Genomic DNA, 24,424 nt, shown 5'->3' with positions numbered 1-24,424 from the left:
CCTTCGCAGTGTGTGGAGAGGCAGAGTGATGCTCTGGAGGGTATCTGAACAGTGCTGTATATGTTAGTCGCTCTGCAAAAAGGGCCGAGATGTTGTTGGTTTTAGCTGTTTGGTTGGTGGAGAGCAGAGGGAACATGCTGTGCAGGAACAAGCTAATCGGCTGATTTAAGAGACAATATTAAAGGTTGGTTTGGAACAGTGGGGCCGGCTACAGGAGCCAGGGGCTTTAACACATGTAAAACAGTACACTTATTTAAGTGTATTTAAAAGAACATCAACTGTTGATTAAAGTTTAAGGTCTGCCTTCTGGGTGCCTTTTTCTACAGTTCCATTCCCAGGGAGTGTACAAAGTACACTTGCTGCCACTACCGTATTAAATGAACAATACATTTTGCAGTTAAATTATGTTTTTTTTGCATCAAATGAAATGATTCTAGATTAGGAACTGTTTGGCATCATATTCGATCCAGGTTTTAAAGTATCTTTCGTTATTTCAGACTTAATTTTACAAGTATTGAGGTGAAGCATATCAGCATAAATCAGTGGAATATTTATTAGGTTTTGATTGTTAAGTATTTAAAATCAGGAAGGTGTCATTGTATTTTGTCTGGAAACTCGCATTTCAATAAGTGATATTGGCTTTTTCGAACAATTAATGATGAATAACTAAATACTAAATATTCTAAATGAAAAATAGAGAAAAGAAAAAAACAAATCCATGTTCATCCCCCTGAAAACAGACACCGGTGCCAAATAGACACTTCCTGGTTACCAGAGTGCATCAGAGATTAGGTAGCAACATGTTTTGTAGATTCTACATCCCTTTTTCTCTGCTTTGAATATGGAAAACTGTCCAGCTATTCGTGGACATATGAAGAGGATGATTATTAGCGCTGCACTTTGCACAACAGACCTGAGGGTGTGGGATCTGTTGCTGGAGCCACCGGTCAAAACGAAGGTGGCCAGTCTAATCAGCCTGAACGATGATGGGGTGGACACATGCTAATTAGCAACATTTGCCTGAGCAGTCTAGAACAAAGGGCTCTGCTCATGTTGTGCTTTGTCATCCTCAGCAGCGTATGTGTGTTAAAGTCTCCGTGGGGGATTTGCATCTATGCGGTGTGCACAAATTATGTGCTCAATGTGCACATAGTCATGACCATTGCTCTCGAAGAAAAGTATTTGTGTTTTGTGTGTATCTGTGTGTCCTTACAGGGAAAATGTATGAATCATAACTGGGTAGCTGGAGCCTGTGGGCAGGGTGGCGTGAGTTCATCACAGGTCAGACGAACCGCCCCCACACGCTGCACTGAGCCAGATTCGGAGCACAGCGGCGTGCTCCAACTCTCAATGACGCTCAAAACACAAATTCTAATACCACTCAAAGACAATATGAAGTAACTCGAGCTGCAGAGGCCAGTCAAACCAGCCTTTTCATCTGGAGCGCATCTCAATCCGAGGAGGACGACATTACTTGGCCCGAGACGCAGGACTCTTGAGTGGCACAGCGAAAGCACTTCTGAAGCTTTTTAACAAGATGTCATTGCGGGTCCACCATCTCATCTCATCTTGGCAAGTGTGTTGGTTTTCCTTAACTTGCTTGAATGAATTAAAGCTGCTGAGAGCCCTCGGGTAAGAGCAGAGGGAGCAGTACAAGCTTTAAACAGTCAAGGGCTTATAAATATAAATAAAAGTGGTTCCACATGCAGAGTCGAAGTTTGAACTTTGGTAGAAAAAGTGAATTTGTCTTTGGATCTGCTGCTTCCTCCTTATGTTACCCTGTCATGTACTTAGATGCAACCCTGAACAGAGTAAACTGATCCAACCTAATATTGATCATTTTCATTGATTTTCACCACTTTTAATCAGGCTGCTTTAAATGCTACTTTACCATGATATACACATTATTGTGTGTTTTAAAGCACTTACAGTACACTTACTGTACATGGCACAAACCAAAACAGTTGTTTTTTTGAAATTTTATTGTTTAAATTAGTATTATGTTTTTCAACAGTTTCAACGGGGCGGCTATGGCTCAGGAGAGCAGGTTGTCCACCAACCAGAAGAGTCGGCGGTTCGATCCCAGTTGGGCAAGATACTGAACCTAAAATTGCCACCGTGTGTTGCGCAGTGTGTGATCGATGTATGAATGGTTGAATGGCAGATGAAGAATTCTGCAAAAATGTTTCAGCCTTTCTGCATTTCTATAAAGCTAAAGTTAACAAGTGCAGTGATCTGTGCAAAACCTTCACCATTCAGACAAGTTCCTTTAGGCATGTGAAGGAGAAATGCTTGAGGAGGAAGCCTTCAAAAGTGCTGTCCACTTCAAGCTACAAACGCCTGCTATAATCTGTGCTTCCCACCTGACATCTTACTTTGACCTCACGTTTTATCTCTGTCCTTTCATTCCTCTCATCCTTTTCTCACCTCGTGCAGTCCTGCAAAAGAAACACCTCTCCTTGCCTTTTCCTTCTCATCTCTCTCTGCTTTCTTTCCTCTCCTCTCCACATTGTCTGCAACCCCCACGCCTTCCCTCCTTCCCCGCTTCTCCTCATCTCATCAACTCCTCAGACACTGTGTCTCACTGGTGCTCCCATTACAATGCCCAGGGTGCATCACCGTTCCATCTCCCAGTAATGGATTTCCAATGCTTCGACCATCTTACCTGTCACGTGGCCATGTCTCCTCCCTGGGTAGCATCACTCTGCAAAGCTGTTTAGAAATGCATGAATCCTCTCAGTGTTATTGTGCTCATTCCATCATTACTCACTCCCCAGATAGAGCAGCAGTGCGCGAGCCCCACCTGCTTCTCCTGCGGCACCTAGTCAAACTGACTGCTGCTGTAGCAACATCACAAGATTGACTGGGTCCACACGCTATATAAAAAAATATTATGTGGGGCTGTATTATACGAATGCAGATTATTATAATAATAATCATGGGAAATTAAATGTGAGAAAAGGATTTGTTTTTGTAATTGTACCAGAACGTGCAAAATTCCTTGACAGTTAGTGTTCCAGATAGAAAAAAAAAAGCGTTTACAAATTCTTTGTTCATCGCTCACAATCACCAACATTTTAATTAGCTGTGAAATCGCAATTTGGAAACCCTGCACTGGTGTATTTTCTTGGGAAATAATCCATGTACTGTTACTGTGTGGGTTTGTATTCATTCTTGAGAGTCACTGGAGCTTTACTTTTGTCTTCACATCGGTATGTAAAAACCATACATGCTGAACAGTTACACACACATACTGCACACAAACCATGTCAATCAATTGGTTAAATGTCAGTCATTACAACCACCTGAACCAATTTCATTTCTCTCCACCGCAGAGTTCTTGGCTCGATGGCGGCAGACTGTGTCTGATTCATGGTCGGGCTCCCGCCCACTCATGCCTTTCATTTTTGTGCAAAAATAAACACCTGCAAAACATATCATCACCCAAAGTGGCCCCAGTGCCCCCCTCGTTTCTTTCATTATGCTGTTCATTGGATTTGCAGAGCTTCAAGAGACAAACAAGGGGAGTCTATTGTTTGTGAATCCATACATCTAAATAAGTACGATTTCATATTCATACACAAGTACAGAGGCTGGGCAACCAACTCAGATAAGTAAATTGTGAGCTTACCTTTGGCGATTTGGTACACTTTCCATTTCGGGCATCTTTTATGTACGATATGTCCAGTAGGTCTGTATCCTGTAAAAAAGAAGATGCACATTTCGGTTAGTGTCAATAAAAGCTGTGTCCTAATTCAGGGGCTGCCACTTTCTGATGATGCGGTCTATGCGGCCCATGAAGGTGGCCGTCTTCGTGGGCTGCGAGGGTCTAACTGACAGTTTGCAGAGGATTTCATTGATCCCGCCATTACTGATGTCACTTGGCAACAGAGCTGCAGTTAGACACGACAAGGACGTTTTAAAGCCCTTTTGTTTCTTAACATGTTAATTGTTTAGTTAAGTTGAGGCCCTCCTGTTAAAAAACAGCTAATCACAGAAGCACAATAAATCCCGAGATACGTTCGCCCCCAAGATGGATCCAGCCGTTGGAGCCTTCGTTTCTCGTTTCTCATTTGGAGGAGCCTGCCTAGTCACGCCGCTGTGACACAGTCGGTCTTCAAATGCAGCCTCCTAAGGATGCAGCCACTGAATTGACACACAGCTTGTGTTAATTCAAGGCTTCAAAGACAGTTTAGAATAGAAAGACATTCATTGCCCATGGGAGTGGCTCTCTCCCTATCCAAACAAGCACCACCAAACCACCTGTGTCTGAAGGCATTGTTTGTTGTGCATGTGTAAAAGACTACAAGTGTATAGGGACAACATTAGCCTCAATAGCGCACACCACGTGGGAGTCATTCAGTTTAGATTGATGCAATGCTAATGACAATGTGCGCTGCAAAAGTGTTATTGTAATAAAATTCCCATGTTGCCTCATGATCTGGCAAAATGAGCACTTTGCTCCCAACAGCACAAATACTGAAAAATAGTTTTTGAACACTTCCTCATCAAATCAGGTACTGTATTGAAAGAACATGGTGCTAATTGTGCTTCATGACAGATGACAGACTCATCTGTGACACGCCACTGGAACCACTTTTGGCAATGAATAAAAAAAACTGTACACAATGTTCTGCTGCTGCAGGGTGCTCCGCTTTAACACCTCGCCCCAGCTTGGCCGAGCTCAGCTGTTTGCATGGTTGTCAAATAGCAATGAGACCTCACAAGGCCATTTGATGAAGTCAAATGAAATGAGAACAACATGAATATCTTCATTATGATTGAACCAAAAAGTTAAGTAAGGCATTTTACACAAATGGAAACCTTGGCTCCATTGTTGATTCATTATTGACACAGCAGTGTGGGAAGCAATGTCAGTACTTCTTATTCCATCTCACAGCCCCAACATTTCACAACACAACATAGTGATGCAAAGTGGGACAGAATCCAAATCAATTGCCTTGAAGTATTGACATTAATGTGCAGAGAGCCTCACCACTTTCATTTCTTCTTTCTGAATCACAGAAATATTTTTATTTTTGTCTTTTAATCAAAGTCCAATCGTGATTTTGTCAAACTTCCTTTCAGCGATCTGCAGTATACCTCTCCCTGTAACTTGCATGCCAATGTAACCATGCAAATTATACAGCAGCATTATCCAACATACATTCAAATGTATGTCATTGTATAGTTATTACAGACATGTATAGGCCTGCATTGTCAATGTGAAATGTTTGATGAAGTCCTGTACCCCTATGTCCACTTTCAGGGGGACCCCTCCTCATAAGGGTGTGTCTCTCACTTCACCTGTCCCCTTTCTACTGCACTCCAGTGGTACGTCTCCTTGTGGTTATTCAAGCTTTTGTATGTTAGTGTATTTGTCCACTTTTATGTGGACACCCTCTACACATACAGAATAAATCCATGCTGTCCAAATCCATCGACCGACTGTCATCCTTTTTTTTGCAAACTAGTCAGTAATGCCGTTAGCAGTAAATATATACCAAATGCAATTGCACAGGAGGCCCGTGCTGTCTTCCTTCAGTCACCACATCCCTTTATCAGTCTGGAATATCTCTCTCTCCATCGCTCTGATGGAGCCAGGACATGATGTGGAAAATTAACCAGAGTGAACTGTGTGTCCACTCAGCATTATCTGGAGAGACAAGGAGCGCAGGGGCTTGACTCAATCTCCAAATGCCGCTATCTGACAATCTCAAGGCCATGTGGCTGTTGGAAAATTGCAGCAGAAAATGTTCTCCTTATCTACAAATCCATGCCCACATACACCCTGACTTTAGTGGACACCCGAGATTATTTTCTATTTTAATTTCAGAAAAAGGTTTTCGGGGTTGTTCTATGTTTGCTTTTGTCTTCATTGAATTCGACTAACTGTGAAAGTAGAAAACTTATTTAGAGGTGCGAGGACGATAATTGCATTTTTAAATCAAGAAAATCGGAATAAAAAGGAAATTGAGATCAGCACTTATTGCAGTCATAAATGTAAATATTAGTAATAAATATTGGCAGAAAGGGGTCATAAAACTGTTGCCATATTGCTACAGTAGACGCAGAGACACTGTGTTCATGCAGAGGCAGAAATTAAAGCAATCTATTCCATGGCTGTAGTGCACAAGGTTGCTGTTTGCAAAGAGAGAGAGCCTCTGAGTCAAAGGTCAACGCCTACATCGGGTCTGCAAATGCCTGCTTTTGAAGTAACTTTAGAGAGACGGAACGCCACATGGGGGCCTGGAGGAGCAGCAGGGCTTCAGGAAGCTGCTCGCTGATGTGGTCCCTTTTTTCTGTGCCCTCTGGCCCCGCACAGTTAACACAGCTCGAAGCTCGTTCAACGTCATCGGTTAAGTGTTAACCTACAGAGCCTCTTTAAAGGTAATGCAAACAGCCTGCGTGGTTGACAGGCTGCTTGCACAGTGTGTGGCTAAGGCGAGACACATGTAGCCATTACTGTAACCTCCGAATGACTGAGTCAGCATATGCGATGCTGAGCATTGGCTAACTCATTGTGCCGATGTAAATAAAAGTTCATGGTAATGACATTTCATTAATCTTGACTTGGATTTATGATCGCCAACGCTGCAGAGATACTTGATTAAAGGACTTTCTCTCAGTCAAGCAGTCCCATCATTATTACTCCTGATGTATTTATCTAATTTATTTCCTATGACATATAACGTTCTTTATCTGTTCATGTCTGTCATCTTTTATTATTGATCACAGTCCCTCCTGTTCTGTCTTTCCCTCTTTTATTTCCCCTCTCTGTGTGCATCAGAACCGCAAGTGGGGATTGTCCACTTTGCTAAAGCCTATTAGGATCTACTGCACGTCCAGGAAGCAAGCAGGGCCGGCGGGAGAGCACTACAGAAATTAATGAACGTGCTTAACCCACGCCTGCCCCGGGCCCTGTTTTCTCTGCCTGTTTGTCCGTGGAGTCGCTTTTCGCACAACATCTGCAATGTGCTGCCTTGCTTTTAAAATTAAACCCATTCATTTTCCAAGCATCAAGTAAGGAGGGCAGTGTTGATCTGGAAATTCAGGAAATTCCTCCTTGATCTGAGAATCATTTGTTGTCAAATGTGCCTCTGCTTCATGTATTTTTTTTAAATCTGACATATGCCATTTTGTCAGCTCAATAGGAAAAAAGAACCTGTTATAAGGTGGTTTGTGAGTACAATGGGGTAAAATAAATTCAGCTGTTGGTTTTACAACAAAGGTACAAGCAAAAGAGGGATGTGCTGGTGAAAGGAACGGGAGATCGAAGGTTAAGGAAACGTTGAATGAAAGGAATCATCGAAGAAAGGAATAAGTGGTGGTGGGGGAGACTGGCAGCCACAGGTTAGCTTGTTCAACTACCAACCCCTGCGTTCAAAGTGGGTGTGTACTCCACGGGGGCTGAGAAATGTAGACAAGGAACACAGAAAGTAAAGGCAAGCAACAATAGATGCGTTTGAGAGAGGACTGCCTCATCTATTGTACCAGAGCCAGAGTGGGGGAAACATGCGGGTTGTTGACAGATACAATTTTCAGGAATGCTCCATTTTGACAATAATAAAAATGTAGAGAGGTATAATTTTGTAAATTTGTATAATAAAAAAGGGAGAGATGATTTGTTTCTACCTGCATGTCCATGTCTTGAATCAGGCCGTGGCCAGTTAGAGGCGGTTTGCTTACCAGACAACTGACTAGCTGCCGCTTCATGTCACAAGGTCTCACACACACTATACTGGTATAACATGTCAGAGTGGCCTACTAAACCCTGCACGCCCTCCCCCCCCGCACCAAAATAAGCTGTTGTAAATACAGAACTGTTTTGGAAGCCAGGATTGACTCTATCTATGCATGCAGCAACACAAGTTAAAAATAAAACGGAGGGGAAATGGGTTTTATGTTGTGCAGGGCTAAATAAAGCCACTACATAACCAATCACACTGCTGCGTTCTCTATGCACAGGAGCATTCAAAAGCCCACTGCCTCAGGGTCAGACGATTCTGGGCATGGATGTGTCCCCCTAATCATAAACAGAGCTATTACTTATGTGGACAAAACACGCTCCAGCTGCACAGGTGCTGTGCCTGCGCCTGTAAGTGGCCCTCCAGTAACACCCGGCTGCCAGGAAACACGCACTGTTACGGGGGGAAAATGCTTCGTGGAGAGCTGTGCTTGAACTCGGCTGAGGGTCACATCCACTCTGCTGCTCCACTCATGGGTTCCTATGGAGCGACTCTAGCAGCCCCTCAGTGATAAAGTCACAAACCTACTCACCTAAAGTGGCTGAACTAAAGAGAGAGCGAGTGAAAAAGGCAGCAAACAAAAGAGAAGGTGAGCAGAATGGTCGTATGTAGCAGGAAAGTACACGTTGCATGAGCATTTGTGCAGATAAATGTGTGTCCGACCTCTAAAGACCTTGCACTGAGGGTTTAGGCTCTGGTTTCTCTAGTTGCCAGTTGCCTCAGATGACTTGGTATCTAACAGTACATGTTATATTTTCAATTATTTCCATGGATTTAACACTATTACACAGTGTGAAGCGCAGAGTGTCAGTAAAAGTGGGAGAGAAATGAGCTGTGGCGTGCAACAAAAGCCCTGATCCCAATTGGAGAGTCGGGCATTGCCACAAGGCTGCCTGAGGGTCTATTTAAACCGAGCTACTAATTCACTGGTTTTCATCCATCCCCTCGTCCCATGTATCCACTTCTCTCCCCGTTCCTCTGTTCCTCTGCAACATCAAAAAACCAAAATTAAATCTTTAAATTATTCAGTGCTGTCATGAGCAACCAATAAAGGAGAATTTCTCCCCACAATGTGAATAATATTAACTCAAAGAGGATATACTCCCGCATAGTTATATTTTCTTACTCTCATGTGAACTAAGGGAAAAAGAAAAATGTATCTAAATAAGACTACAGAGTGTACCGCTGTTCTGAAATGCCAACCTTGAAGAAAATCTTGGAGATTCAATTATCAGGCTGCTTGCTGATCCCAATGAGTGATATCATTAGCAGTACTGCAGACAGTGCAAAAACATGTTAAAAGATGTGGAGGCATGGCAATCTCTCCAAGTAACTTTCTAGGAACTTCTCAAATTAACTTTATTCACAATCTCTATTTTTCGCATCCCCCCCCCAGGCCATTTTCATTTTCCCCTCAGTTAAGAAACTTTGAGGGGGACTGGGAAATACAAGATCAAGGTTGTGTGGATTTGCTGTGCCAAGGTACTGTCTCTTGAAATGACATGATACATTTATCAATTTCCCCCGTTGCAAATTTGTTTTCGGAAAGTGCATGGGTGAAGGCGATAAATCAAACTTCTTCTCCTTTTGCATTTTGGCAGAATAGATGGTTGTTGACTGCAAATTCACATGGCGTCTCCAGGTTTTTGTGAATTGAAACTGACAAATTGTACTCTGCTGTCAAAATGCATACCTGCTATGTGCCTGTTACTCAAATCTTTACTGCTATCCAAAATTAGCATCCTCTCAAGGGCGCAGTCCTCCACCTCAGCCATTTCTAGAACCTGCCATCATGTTGGAGCAAAACAGATTATTTCCCCCAGTGTCGGTTCAATGGCAAATTCTGCTGAAATGTCCCCAGCTTTTCTCAAGCTCTGACAGACTCATCTTCTCTCTTGGTCCAGTGACTGCCACCAGGCATCTTAAAGCAGTGATGCATAATACTCCAGCTGAATCTGCTCAAAATGTCACCGAGACATTTAACATTTAAAGGAATGCGAATGCAAGTGGAGATGTGTCACAAGAGAGCTTGTATGATAATGTGGTTGACACACTGTTGTAGAGTTTAATGTACTGTATAAGGGTAGATGTTTTAGGTGCTTTTGCAATTTCTGTTTTTATGTCCCTTGCAACATTTGCCCCTGGTCCCCGCGCTTGTCTTTCCAGGTCTGACTTAAACTGTAAAAATGTGGGACATGATCATCCCAGAAGTATATTTTTTCCACTTCATCTTACAAAAAGCTTTCCTTTGAAATAAGAAGTTATTTCCCTGTTTGTTCATTTGGCCTCCATCCACCCATCCATTTATTATCAATACCACTTATCCTTGGCTTTAAGGGTACCAGGGGGCCTGGAGCCAATCCCAGCTGACATTGGAACACCATGGACAGGTCACCAGCATATCACAGGACCAACAACCATTCACACTTCCAGACAATTTTCAATTGACCTTTGCATGTTTATTTAGTTTGTGGTGATATGTGGTCATTCTCACTTTATCAGATGAGGGACAGTATAGAGGTGATAAGAAATCAAGGGAAGACAAAGATGGGGGAGGACGTGCAACAAAGGTCTCCAGCCTGACAAATGAGGGATGTTGTCACTACACGGTCAGCATCTTAAATCTCCTAAGGTGTCAGCATGGCCCCAGTCGAGCTCTGCTTTATTTTGCTTTAAAAAATGCCTCTGTAACTACTTCAAAATGTAACTCTTCTCCAGGTAAATTATTGGGTAGAGAGCAACAGATGATTTGTGCATATTTAATACCATCTTGCCACAAATTGGGATCAAGTCAGTCTTGCATACCCAGTAATTAATTAATTTTGCTTGGTTTATCAGCAGGACCACTCAAAAATTACTCAACTGATTTCCATGAAATCTTGTGGAAGGGGCATGATGATAGACTGCATATAAAGATACACGTCCACTTCCTCCTACTGACAGACATGAAGCCAAAATACCATGGACACTATCATTTTGTGCATTTGGGGCCATCTTTGTGACCTATACTGCAGCCAGCCACCAGGAGGTAATCAAAATGCTTTGGCTGCACTTTTGGGGAGCAGTCATGTCGTCCATTTTTATTTACGGTCTTACAGGCATTACCCAAGGAAGAACCCATTACATTTTTGTGTGGGTAAATAAATGGATCCAGGATTTATTTTACTCTCTTTAACCTGGCAAGATAGTAGGTACTTTCCAAGAACCCTTCTGGTTTCCTTTGCACTGGCTTTGGTCTTATTCCCTCCCTCATCATTTGTGTGCATCCAGTCACTCTGCATTGTAAACAAACACTTCATTGGTCCTTTAGTCACTTGTTCACTGGGACAAACCTTCCCGTGTTGCAACCTTCAAATCAAGTCCCATTACTGTAAAACCTCACTGCTTGTTAGTGAGCAGAGTCTGTCCCCTTTGACAGCAATTACTACACAGACCGCTCAGCCAGCCACAATTTAGTGCAGGCTTTTTAAAATAGAGGTAGGGAGAACACAGCAGTTAATGTAGTGAGGATAACAGCGAAGCAAGTTGTGGAGAGATTATTTTTCAGAATGTAAGATTTAATTTTAATGATTCAGTGATTGTCTACAAATTTATCTTGTTAGATTTACGGCTACACTGATTCCTATATGCTTTATTTGTGTTGTAACAGGCCTGTAGAATAGCATGCATAAAGATAAGTCTTAAAAAACATGAGTTGAGTAACAAATATGTGGCTTCACCTGACGTAGGTAATCTGTTTTCATAATGGGACAGATGGGGGAGAGGACACAGGGAGTAGAGGTCACTAGGAATGAAGGGAAACAAGGAGAAAAGGCAGCAGGGAAGAAGTGAAGGGACGAAGGAAAGGATATGTAGAGAAAAACACAGAGGCCGAGGATTGGAGAAGCATGGTTGGAGCTGATAGTGGCTATCAGCAGAGGACACGCTTCGCAAAACAGCCAACACAGAGATAAAGGCCGCAGGAATCTTTGTTCTATAGTACGGTATAGTGGCTATAGAGGTTACTGTTACTCCACATTGAGTCGAAATTCATTCAGTTTAGACTTGGGTGCTGCATCAGGTAGGCCCCGCCTTGGCAGCATTGATTACCGCATTACTCCACTGGTCAAAAACAGATTCTGCTGCTCTGATGGTTTCTTATCACTCACACAAAAAAACTGCCGAATTAACATTTATGTTCCTGGATAAAGGGGGCGCCACTTCGTCTGCAAAAAGGAAGTTAAAAAAAAACTCTGTGTTGTGTGATAATCTGCGGGAAGTACTTCAATGCGCTCGTGTTTAAATACATGCCTCATGAAAGGTGAATCAACAAACACAAAGTAAACGCCAGTACTGTCCAGGTCCTCATAACTTCTGATTAGTGTCGGTGTTTATTGTTAAAATTTAATGTGAGCGCATGTCAGCGGGAGAGTGGAGGGAGGACACTCAGACAGGAAACTGACACAGTAAAAGACGACTGGACCTTTAATGTGCGTCTGTCCTGATTCTGAAGCAGCAGTGGTGATAATTATGCAGCGCCAGGACGTTGCTAAAAAATGAACGTAGCAAAAAACATGAATCTGTCTCTGCATCGATGCAGAATCGTCTAGTCCGGATCGCGATGATCAAAAAACGATTAATATCTCCACATCTAGTACGGTAGTGCACACATTCACACTCACACACACACAAACGCTTATAATGATAACTTTATAGGCATATACACACACATCTGTGCACATAAACGCACAAACTCCAAACTGTCGTCACTATCATCAATCTGCAGTGTCTGCTGTGCTCAGTCAGTGTAAACACTCGGGGACTGAGAGCGATGATGTGACTGGTTCGTCAGCTCACACTGGTCACCATTTTCCTTGGAGCGTGCTGGACCAATTTAAATCACAGACACACACACACACACAGACACAGACACACATTCAAACGCAGTGACTGATGGAGTGTAGTGAGGGATACTGGAGGGAGTGCACTCCTCTCTGATAGATAACAGAACTGAGTGGGATGACAGAGAAAGCAAAGCTGCTTCCCTCATCTGCCTATCATCCTCCGTTCTCTCTCTCTCTCTCTGTGTCTTTGTTATGCCTCTGGCAGGATTTTTACCCTCCCCCTCCTCCCTCCTCCCTCCGTCCCTCCCTCACTCCGTCCGCTCTTATCCATCTCTGCCTCCGCTGCCTCGGACAGCCACCCCTCTTTCCTGCTCGTCTCACCTCTGCCTCCTCTATTTTTCCTCATCCTCCTTTCCTCCATCCTTTGCTCCCCATCTGCCTGAATCTCAAAAGCAGCTCTCTGGTTGATGGATGACGGTTCACGTCTTGTCTTGCCTGATCCCCTGCCGACACGCAGGCACGCGAACACACCACCCCCCATCCCTTCCACTGCCCTCTTCAGTCCTTGCACCTCCAGTCCATTTAACTCTGCTCCTCTATGTGTGTGCCTTCCTTCAGGCAAACTGTGAATGGCTCTTATCTGCTGCAGTGGAACATCTGAGATCAAGTCTGAGTGAAAAACCTGCACGCATGCAGGAATGCATAATCACACACAAACTACAACAGCATTCAGTAGGGTGCGTACCTCCGCCAAGGCCCAACACTCCCTTTAAATGCAATCAAGTTGCACCAAATTTCACACCCTCACAGAAATCAGTCCTCAAATGTATCTGATTTATTTCATCAAGATCTATGACTTATTCCATGGGAAATTGTAAAAAAATATCTCGCAATGTTAAAGATGATGATAAAAAAAATTCTGGATCAGCCTCTTTGTCCAGATCCCCCGAAAATGTACTGAGTTCTTGCTTGGCCCATGTTCAAACCTTCCAAAAAGATTCATGGACATCCATTCAGTGGTTTTTCTGTAGTTCTGCTGACAAAGGAACAAACCAACCAATTTTCTTATAATGCTGATTTTCTTTTTCTTGTAAAATATTGATTTCAGTTGAAAATATTCTTTGGTTGACTACAGCCTGACAATTTCAAAAGAATGTAATTCCTGGTGCTCCAGCAATGGATAAAAGGCACATCTGACCACATCACATCTCAGTGTTCTGGGCTGAAAGTGATCAGTGTGCCTGTGTGGGCTTGTGCCTGAGCTCTCTGCTGAAGTCCTTTGAGAATCACTGCCAGCGGCACATACAGCGCTGCTCTGGCTCTCATCTTTCACATCACCTCATTTAGACACCTCCTAAGAGCAAGTCATGGGCCCTTTGAAGTCAAGACAAAGTGGTTAAGAGAAATGCACTTTTCACTTTCTATGTGGAGGCAAAGCTCTTTGTGTCCGCCTCTCTGTGTCTGTGTCTCCTCTTCTGCAAGATCCTTCCTCAAACACTCTCTGGTTATCCTTCCTTAGCCCTCACCACTTCAGTTTTCCTCTTAAATTTCGACTGGATGAGAACAAGTACAAGTAAACACTTAATTCACCAGTAGGAGGGCGAGATTACATAGACGACAGATAAATGGCAAAACTAGAAACGCAATCACAGGCATAAACAGAGAAAATATCTTTAATTTAAGCAGCTTTTAGCCAAAATATGTCCAAGATTCTCTGTAGATCTTGTTACATGTTAGAAATATAATTGTTGCAATTTGAATAAACATTTTTAAAGATACTCTCAGTTTGTCCAAATGTTTTAGAGGGCTGGATATCTTTTCTTCTGCATTTTATTAGTGCGGCTATCCACTGCTCCAACGATAAGAACGGGGATCAAAGACAGATGTTCTTGTTTGTCATTTTTAATTGACTGCCAAGAGATACTGACGGCTGCTATTCGGAAAAACTTTTTGTTAAGACTGTAGAACTGTGAATGACTGAACCCTCCAAGCTGAAGTATTTAGGGTATAGACCGTATAAGGCTGCGTGGTAACTAGGTCCTCCTGGACATAAGAACCAAACAATTCACTGTGCTGCTTGTACCACACACTTCTTGTTACATATGGTCTTTCCATTCTTGAGGCATAACTTCCTCAAGAGCACAGACTATCACGTCTGTCACAGGAGATGATCGCCAACTGGTAAATCCAAAACAAAACCACATAAATCAGCCAGCCAATTAGTGTACAGCATCAGACAGGTCGATTTATCTGCCAGGCCCCACTCACAACCCACAGTTACTACAGAGCCATTTGCCTTTTTATTCTCTTTCCTGTCAAAGAAACCACCGGCAATTAAGTGTGTTTGTCAACAGGTCCTGAAAGTGTTTGACACAAATTATAGGCCACAGACGTAAAGACGAGAGCGAAGAGCAAACAACGAGGCCGGAAAGTGGAGGCACGCCCCCGTCTAAAAGGTTTAACTTGCACCCCGACTTCACCTTATCTGCTAATGTACTGACGAAAAGTAATATTCTCCCTGTCCGTCTCATCCTCTCTTCTAATAACCAAGATGTCTGTGCTCTCTCTCTCTCTCTCTCTCTCTCTCTCTCTCTCGGAAGACTTTGGAGAGAAGCTGGTGTTTTAAGTGTGGCAGACTGCTGTGACTCATGTCTTGCCCCAGAGCACCTCCGAGCTGCTTAAATTTGATACCTTCTTATCACTCCACCAAATTGAATTGACTTTAGAGGGGGGAAGGAAAGTCGACTGACCCACATTTGTGACACACTTAGTTGCTCGAGCGGAAATGGAACATCGAGGAAGAGGGGAGTCGGAGAGGAAAATTTGGGTGATGGACAACAGAGTGGCGGCTTGGCAGAAAACTTTCTGAATTCACTTCAACTCTATATTTACCAATGAAGAAACATTGAGGTCATGTCTGCCTCTGCCAAGGCCCAACAGTCCCCTAGGATTCAATCAAGCTGCACCAAATTTCACACACTCGTGGGTATCAGCTCCCTAAATGTGCCTGATTTAAAAAAAATCATGATACATAAATTACTCTTTGGGAAACTGTAGAAAATTTTGAAAACTCCCTATCACAATGTCAAAGAAATTGAAAATAAACTCCTGGACCTGCCCCCTGATCTGGATCCCCACCAAAATGTTATCCTAATCCTAATCGAATCCCAAATTACATGGAAATCCATTTAGTTGTTTTTGTTTATTTTTGCTAACTAACTAAGAGACAGGTGAAAACATAACCTCCTTTGTGCCGGTAACAACACTGTGATAGTGGATACAAAAGCCTGAGTAAAGACTTTGCTGAGGCTAAACAAGTCTGTCAGAGACTGTTCTGTTTGAAATGTAACATCTTCTGTTGAGGAAAATGTTCTTTCCTGCTCTTTTATATTTGGTTTTGACAAGATTTCTTTGATTTATTCCAACTTTTATTCACTTTGTTCATGTTTCTGTGTAGAGATGTTAACAATCTACAATAAAGGCCAAAATCACTCCCCTCAGAGCGTTGTTAAAACGCTCCGTGACACGAACATTTGGAAATGGAAAGACAGAAGCAAGATAATTGCGCCGAGAGTACAAAGGAATGTGGCTTAAAATGAGAAGCAGCAGGGCGGCATGAAAACCCCAAACCCCTCGCTGGTGGGAATTACAGGCCTCTTAAATATCAGAAGCAAATCTAATGTAATTATTTAGATTAGTCTGCATCAAAGCAATCGATGATACAAAGTGAAATATGTCTGAGAGAGCTGTCGGAACCTGAGACAAGTCTAATTCAGGGTTTTGTGGGAGTGAACACAATATACAGACCTCTGTTACACTCATGTAGCTGCAAATGATTAACAAAGGGGGAAAAAAACTTCCTCTTTGTTCACTGTGATTATCTACTTACTATCTACATCTGTCTTTTTTTGAAGTCGTTAACTTGAACAGTCGGTCATTTTCGTTCAGCAGCAGGACATAATGGGAAATGTTCGAAAAGGCAAAAAGCCTATAATTGCCAGATCAGCAAATGGGACTTGAGTGTAAGCCCTGATTCCTCCAGCAAAATGAATTAAATAAAATTTATTGAGGTCTCTCGGTGAGGATGGAAAAACCCGAAGCATTAGTTGAGATGAATAGAGAGACAGAGCGGAGAGAGACAAATGGCAGCTCTTTATATATTAACAGGGCAAAAAAATTGATGTAGTGCGCACATGCTCAGTGTTATAATAAGTATGGCACACACTTATAAAAGGAGTGAAAAAATTATGAGCTTGAAGAAGCTGTTCACGTTGATCTTTAATCTAACCCTGAGACATTAAAGTTTTATGTGAGCTTCTCTTTCTCAGATAAGTACGAAGAGAGTGGAATAATCTCTACTGTATTCTACATAGCTACACCACAGACTGTAAATAACGATGGAAAAAAAGCATACTTGTTTCATCTTGGTCTGTTTGCCAGTTGACTGTGAAGTAATTATTCATTTTTGAAACAAGACAGGTCGCAGGGAAGCTCAGCGTTTCGCACTTTGACATTTTATATCTGGATTCATATCTCAGCTTTGGTTATCTGTGGAGTTTGATCCTGAACAGTAGCAAGACCAGTGCTGCTAGTCAAGTGAACTGGTGATTACGTACTGTAAGTCTTATTCAGATATGAGCTAATGAAAATGTCCAGATGATTAGGTGTGGAGTTTACCTTTCACATATGAGGAACGTAGCAGGCAATTGTCTGGGTCAGAGGCGTTCACAACAGCAGGAAAATGTCCGGAGCATTCAGAGTAGAGCATGCAGGACGCTGGACATGACGTATATATTCCACTGCGGAAAGCACAGTGTTTTTTTGTGCGACGCCAGCAACCTTATCACCTAATGTTGTCAAATCTCTTCTTCTTTCCACGTTGACATCTTAATCTGTAACTTCTACGAGTAACTTCTATTTCATCCTGAGATATTTGTATTCTTTTTTGTGAGTTTTACATCCGTTGTGCCATCAGACTCTCCAGAGAATCTCCTGCTGTTTTCTCACATGGACTCACTCTCCAGACATTCTACTCGGGGGCTGGCAGGAAAACTGATTCGGAAAGCAGCAGTACATTACTCTTAGACGTGATTGAGAAATTTAAACATGTTTGTCTCCTATATCCAACTTGTGATTAAAAATCTCCTCTTCCCTTTGTTCTGGTTTCCTTCTGGTCCCTTAATTTAAAAACCAAAAAGCTGCAGTATCTTATTTGATTAAGAAACTAATCATACTGAGGATTTTTTTTTGTTTTTTTGCAGCATTAGCACAATAACAAAGTGATGAGCAACAAGATGCTCTCTGATATAGAGCATGTCTACACTGGGACTTCAAAGTCTGTTTGCTGGATCTCGTCTTTTTCTGCCACCTGGCTTGGTACAGCAATGGCAGTCACATCCCATCAGCAGGGGGGTTTTAAGTACTTTGCAGCATCAAAAAAACAAGCCGCATGGATTGGATTGTCATGGCAACTGGGCTGGGTTATAGCGTTTGAAGTGGAAGGGATGGGATGGGAGAAGAAGAAGTGAGGGAGTCAGCCTCTGTGTGAGCCAGGTGACTCATGCAACTCCTCGCAAATTTCAAATGTCATACAAGCATCAGTGCTTAAATGTCTGAGCTAGAAAGCCTCTGCTGTAATTGATTAAGAATAATATCAAAGGAGAGATTGAATTCATTCTTCCTGAGCCGTGACAGAAGCCCTCAATCAGAGAAACTGCTATCAGAGCTGCTGCCGTGACAGACTGTAACCTATGAGTGCTGACCCACAGTGCAAATGTCAGGTGATGCAATTGCAACAAATACCAACCACAGCTAATTTACACATTTTATTGACTGGTGACCAAATTCCCCAGTGACATGGGTGTTAATTAGGGATAAGAGATAATATTGACCAACAAATTATGGTCATGTGACAAACTCATACATATTCTAGGTGTAAATTTGTTTACGTTTGAATGGGTAATACAGGCACCGACAGACCTGTGCAAAAACAAGCAGAAAAGCAAACTGACTCTGAGTGATTCCACTGTGTTGTGATAAATAGCTCAACCAAGCTCTGTCTCAGGCATGCAAATATACAATTGACAGCTACAACAGCAGGCAGGGCTCCGCTGTACATTTAAATCTATTCAAATCATGACTGTGTCAGAACAGCAAATCCAACCTGCTGCTGCTGCTGCCTGGGGGCGTATAAGCTACAGATCCTTACTTCTGATGTATCACGGTAAAAGGTTCAAATGTTCAAGGTTCACCTTTAGTTGAGGTTCTTTACAGCGTTGTGATAAAATGACTTGCAGTTGCCTACGGGAGATTTTGTCACTTCAGCTGTTTTCAGCAACGAAAAGTGTACCAAAAAAAAGTGTCCGCACATTTTCCAGAGTTTGCCTTTTACATATTAATATTCAAAAAAATAGGATGATGTCCAACTGTCAGGTGTGGGGGTGGCGTATAGGCAGAGCATGCAAGAGGCAGGACATGATGCATAAATTCCGCTGCGAAAAGCATGTGTTTTGTTCAACAACAGAGTCTGACCTTATCACCAAAAGCGCTCGAATTTTCTTGTCTTTCCAAGTTGACATCTTTGACAGTGTCTTCTATGTGTATGGCTCCTCCCTTTCATCCTTAGATATTTGTTTTTTTTCCAGTTTTACAATCCATCGCGAGTTAGAAACATCAACACGGCCCCTCACTTGCTGAGAATTTCTATACGTTTTCGTGCTGCACTCTCTCATGGGCTCACTGGGACATTTTCCTAGGGGCTTGGCAGGAAAAGTTTCTGAATCTGTCCAGAGAAACGGACTCAGGCATTTGCGTTCTCACATATAGCCCCTCCGGACAATTCTGTGACACGCCTGAAAGTCGCTTTAGTGTGAAGAAAATATGATTATGAGTTTTATTGCTTGCACGCAGCAAGGCAGCAATAAACAAAATCTGGTTGGCACCGGCCAAGATGAGCTATTTATCGGCTTATAACAACACTTGTTAAAACTAGGGTGCAGCAACTGTCATTTCATCAAGAAAAGAATTACTGGTGTGAAATAGGGGCAGCTACCCTTATTATTGCACGAAAACCAATATACGAGTGCAGGCAGGTTGTAATGAAGAAGTAATCAGCATGTCCAGAGACAGTAATGACAGACAGACAGAAGTAGAGACAGCGACAGAGACAGAATTGAGAGTGAGACTGAAGCAGACCTCTCAGCTCACTGCAGCCTACTGAGTGGAGATAAAGTCAATTTACCGCCATCACTGTTAACCACATATCTCCGTGCGCCACATCAAAATTTCATTAAGCCCTTTCTTCATCTATCAATGTTTCACGCTTGAAATAAGTTTTTGGGACAATGCTCAAGTGAGACGAACACCTAAAGAGAAACGCAAGTGTAATTATTTAAGTCATCCTCGTCCAAGGTAAGTCTCTCTTTCGCACCTCCGTCATACTGAGCACTCAATGTCAAAGTGTGAATGCAGTCAGATGAGAGGAATCAACACAATGAGCGAGTGGAGCAGTAATAGGGCAGAATAAATGTTATAAATACCTGGACCCATAAGAAAACGAGAAGCTTAATTATCCTGTTTGCTCAGCTGTTTGACAGAGCACCTTTGATTTGCACAAGACGAGCTGTCTGTTGGCAGTAACTCATACTGTGTTACAGAATTTTCATGAAAAATATTTTGTTGTACATTCTATTATAAAATCTGTGACAATTTATAAAAAAAAACTGTTCTAATGATAGTTCACAATGTAAATTCACTGGAGTACTTTTTGGAGTATTCTAACTGGGTTTCTCAAAGAATTAATCCAATCTATGGTGGTAAGAGGGGTGCATGTACACGCCCACGTAGATCACTCTCACATGCAACAGATTCTGAGGGACAGGTACACAGACTAAAGACTGAAAGATAAGTGTCCACATGAGAGAGAGAAATCTCTGTGTGCGTGGATGGTAAATGGGTTTATTTTCACCCAAAAACATCATCTTTTCCCAAACCTAATCAAGCAGTTTTGCTGCAAAAACAACCAAACTGTGATTGAAAGCTGAAGTCAGCAAGTCTTTCTGCCAGTAAGCCTTTCTGGCAGAAAGCCCTCAAGGCAAACTTCTCCCAACAACACGTCAGCAACATGAGACATGTGATTTATACCAAGAGATGACGAGTTTGAACCCATAATGACTTCTGGTAGAGTATAAGACAAATATACAGTGGAGGAGACGGCAGTAGCTTCTGACTGGTAGGAACATGACACGTTTACTATCAGAACTAATAACGGTGACAAGAGGATACTGAAATTACACTGGTGTTGTCCTTTAAACATCCGTCTGAGCAAAGTCAACAGTTTGTTCAGGCGATGATTGCTACACTGAAGGAGTAAGTATATGGGTGAAGTAATATGAGAAATGTCTTAAAATACAATGAATTGCAAAACAATATGGATTTAAATCAGTGCTCTTTCACAGTCTCAAAAATGAATTATTGAGTTGCTAAGATTTTAGACCCCTTTACTTTTTTCACATAATAAAATCATTTTATACTCAATTTACTCATAATGGAAAAAAACTAACTAATTTTTGAAATTTCTGCAAAAAAAGGAAAAACTGAAAGATCACATTGACAGTAAGTATTCAGAGCCTCTGTTTTGACAGTAGAACTTAAGCTCTGGTACCTCCCACTCCTGTTGATCGTTTTTTCTCTTTCATTCTTTCTGATATGCATCACACCAAAACCTGAACCATAAGATCAAATGAATTGGCTGCACAGCTCAAAGACAGGATTGTGTCAAAGCACAGATGTGGGGAAGACTACAAAAATATTCTGGTGCATTGCAGATTCCCAAGAGCCACAATGGCCTCCATAATTCTTCAATGAAAGAACTTTGGAACAACCAGAGCCCTGCCAAACAAAAGTAGAAAGGTCTTGGTACGAGAGGTGACCAAGAATCTGGTGGTCACTCTGACTGAGCCCCAGAAATCCGTTGAGGAGATGAGTGAAACTTCCAAATGGACCGTCACTACAGCACACTTCCCATCTTATGAAGGAGAAGTCTAACGGAAGCCTTTCCTCAGTGAAAGACACATTAAAATCACCCAAAGAACTCTCAGGCCATGAGAAACAAGATTCCTTTGTCTAATGAAACTACGACTGGATTGTTTGGCCTAAGTTCTAGGCATCTTGTCTGGTAGAAACCAGGCACTATTCATCACTTGACCATTTCCCTATGGTGAAGCATGATGTTGCTTGTTGATGCAGCATCAGAGGTAGCGACAGGAGAGACTTCTCAGGGTTGAGGCAAAGCTTAATCGAGAGCATCGATGTCTTTACTGAATGGTCCAGGGTGCTCAGGGCCTCTACTGGGCTAAAGGTTCCCCTTTAAACAGGACAATGGCCACATTATCGCTCACAGCCAGGAAAATACAGGAGTAGCTTCAGGAAAACATAAAGTATGTCCTTGAGTAGACCAACAAGAGCCGTGGCTTGAACTTCTCTGGGGAGACCTTAAAGTGGTTGTCCACCGATGAGCCCCATCCAACCTGACAGAGCTTCAGAGGATCGGCAGAGAAGAATGAAAGACAATCCCCAAATCCAGGTGTGAAAAGGTTGTTTCGTCATATCCAAGAAGATCTGAGGCTTAAATCGCTGCCAAGGGTGCTACAACCAAGTACTTACTTTGTCAATATGGAGTATAGAGTGGGTATTGATGAAAAAATAGAACATATGAAAAAAGAAAGGGGTCTGAATATTTTGAATGTACTATGTTCATCGTATTTTAGTTATTATTTCATGGTCTTCCTGTTATTTTATCTTACCCCTGTTCATCCCCATAGTTACAGACTGTGGGCTTGTATTAACTGTTACCCTTCAGTCGCTGCTGCACCATCAACATCATTTACAAGCCATTTGATTGGTTGAGCTTATCACTTGAATTCAGAATGCGTAAGCTCCTCTTCTGAGCTGGCCGGTCAGAGCCAGTCACTTCCATTACCTTGGCAGGCTCAGCTTTAGATTCATGCCGAACAACGTTGGCAGCGACAGAGCCTCTAACCAGCCAAGAGGCTCTAAATGGACACAAAAACCCTCTTTCCGGATCCACAGCTCCAACGTTTGTGAGCGTACTCCAGTTGTTCAGGGGAGGAAATAAACAGAACCAAATCCCTCCTCCTTCACCTCCTCCACTGTGTTGCATTATGTGTTTTCCGTGAAGGCTTGAGCGTGTTTTTGTTTACGCACAGACCAGCACAGAGCAGTGGAAAAGAAGTCCTAATCAGAATTCAAGGAGAAATCCAGGACTAACTCAAGCGCAAACAAAGCCTTCTGAAGTCACCCAGGAAATACTAATCCAAAAGAAGCTTGGCAACGCTTTTCTTCTTTTAACACCTCTCTTTTTCTGCCTCTGACACTCTAACAAAGAGCTATTAACTTTAAAACCTCAAGTCCCCACATATAGATATAGGCCGGTGTTATATTTAAGTTCTGCTCGGCTAAACAGCAGTTCAACAGTTTACATTTTCTTGTTTTAGGTTTGGTGCTCTGAGCCAAGCTTTTGTTAATGCCACCTAATAAAAACTGCAAGACTGAAAAAAGCTATCCTTGTTGTACACACGTTTGCCGTTCCCAAATAACATCACATAGAGTGTCTGGTTTAACTGTCATAATATTTAAATGCTTCACTGACAATATTTTCTCCTGCTCCAGAATACCAATAAATAACATCTATAAGTATTCTGTACAGAGACAGTTAAGACTGATATCAATAACGCTGCCCTGACCTTTTACTGAAGTGCTGGCTATTCAGTGTTCACTGTAAAGACTGAACCTCACCTGTGAGGCTGATATCCACTGCAGATAATAGTACTGTCTGAGCACCTTACTGAGCTATTTCACTGTGGGGATTTTTCACTCATGGGGAAAAAAGATTGGCGAAAACTTTGAGAGAGATTTAGAAGAAAGGCACTAACAGAGAAGGTAGATTTCGCTATTTTTAAGAAGCAGTTTTTGAGGTTAAAAGTGCTGATAGTGCTATGGTTGACTTACACTTGTGCCGGAAGAGACATCAGACATCTGAGGCAGAGCTCAGTGACACTTTGTGACCTGAGATCTACATATAAAGTGAATGTGTCACAAAAGCTGCAAAATTAAAGTCAAAATGCAACAGAGCATTTCAAATACCAGTTAATGTGTCAAAAGTACAGAGCTGGTCTCTTGCTCATTAACGCCATCAACTGTCACTGTCAGAATAAAACCACGGCTCCATGAGGATAAATGAAAACTGTAATTTCTTATTTCATAGTTTTTCATGTCATCTTCTATATATTTTTGCCTATCCAGACATTCTGTGTTCAATACGTTGCTGCCTTGTAGACTAGGACTGACTCAAAGGCTTTGAAGCTTTGAATGTTGCCATTGTAATCAACGTCCAAATCCATATTTGAGGACGACATTTTCTTAAATTATTCAAAAAAAACATAAAAGCCCTTGAAATAAGAAGTAGTAAGGCAACATCATTCATCAACATTAATTATAATTAGTTATTCTTAGACAAGGCTATTTAATCTTCGTGATAATTTGGTGTGTTACAGCTTTCATCTGACATAAGCAGCACTAAAACTGGGTCAGTGACAGGGAACAATGTGAAAATTTTAACAATGGCAGCAAGATGTCAAAGTGGTATAAGGTTTAGTGCATTTTTGAAAATAACACTCAAAGTTTTATCAAATGGCTACTGCCAATACCCTTATGTTTGGTGACTTTGAAAGCTTGTTATTATGAAAAATCGTACGGACATATTACATCAGCAGGTCCCATCTCCTTAAAGCCAATGAAAATGCAATGACGATCTCCATTATGTCAACAGAATGC

General features: G+C 42.1%; 1 protein-coding gene and 1 long non-coding RNA gene across 6 annotated transcripts in view; one reads left to right on the top strand and one right to left on the bottom strand.

Annotated features, from left to right (window-relative positions):
• The window catches only part of LOC118099902 (1-phosphatidylinositol 4,5-bisphosphate phosphodiesterase beta-1), a 110,502-nt gene that overhangs the window by 72,916 nt on the left and 13,162 nt on the right, over positions 1 to 24,424 (bottom strand). For all 3 annotated transcript variants that reach the window (XR_004694384.2, XM_035144699.2, XM_035144698.2), the window contains exon 3: positions 3,632 to 3,700. Coding sequence is in view for 2 of the 3 variants with exons in the window: in XM_035144699.2 (XP_035000590.2) it covers positions 3,632 to 3,700 (69 nt within the window). In the remaining variant the exon portion in view is untranslated. The remainder of the gene's footprint in view (positions 1 to 3,631; positions 3,701 to 24,424) is intronic.
• LOC118099903 overlaps positions 7,965 to 24,424 on the top strand; it is a 29,621-nt gene continuing 13,161 nt past the window's right edge. Inside the window, exons 1-3 of one of the 3 annotated variants that reach the window (XR_004694387.2) lie at positions 7,965 to 8,337; positions 14,926 to 15,027; positions 15,172 to 17,727. This is a non-coding gene — a long non-coding RNA (uncharacterized LOC118099903). Of the gene's footprint in view, positions 8,338 to 14,925; positions 15,028 to 15,171; positions 17,728 to 24,424 lie in introns of those variants that run through there. The other 2 variants (XR_004694388.2, XR_004694385.2) reach the window with 2 other exon arrangements.

The sequence above is a fragment of the Hippoglossus stenolepis genome, chromosome 20 (assembly GCF_022539355.2).
Source record: "Hippoglossus stenolepis isolate QCI-W04-F060 chromosome 20, HSTE1.2, whole genome shotgun sequence".
Taxonomy (NCBI): Eukaryota; Metazoa; Chordata; class Actinopteri; order Pleuronectiformes; family Pleuronectidae; genus Hippoglossus; species Hippoglossus stenolepis.
This window is presented reverse-complemented; position numbering and strand designations above follow the sequence as displayed.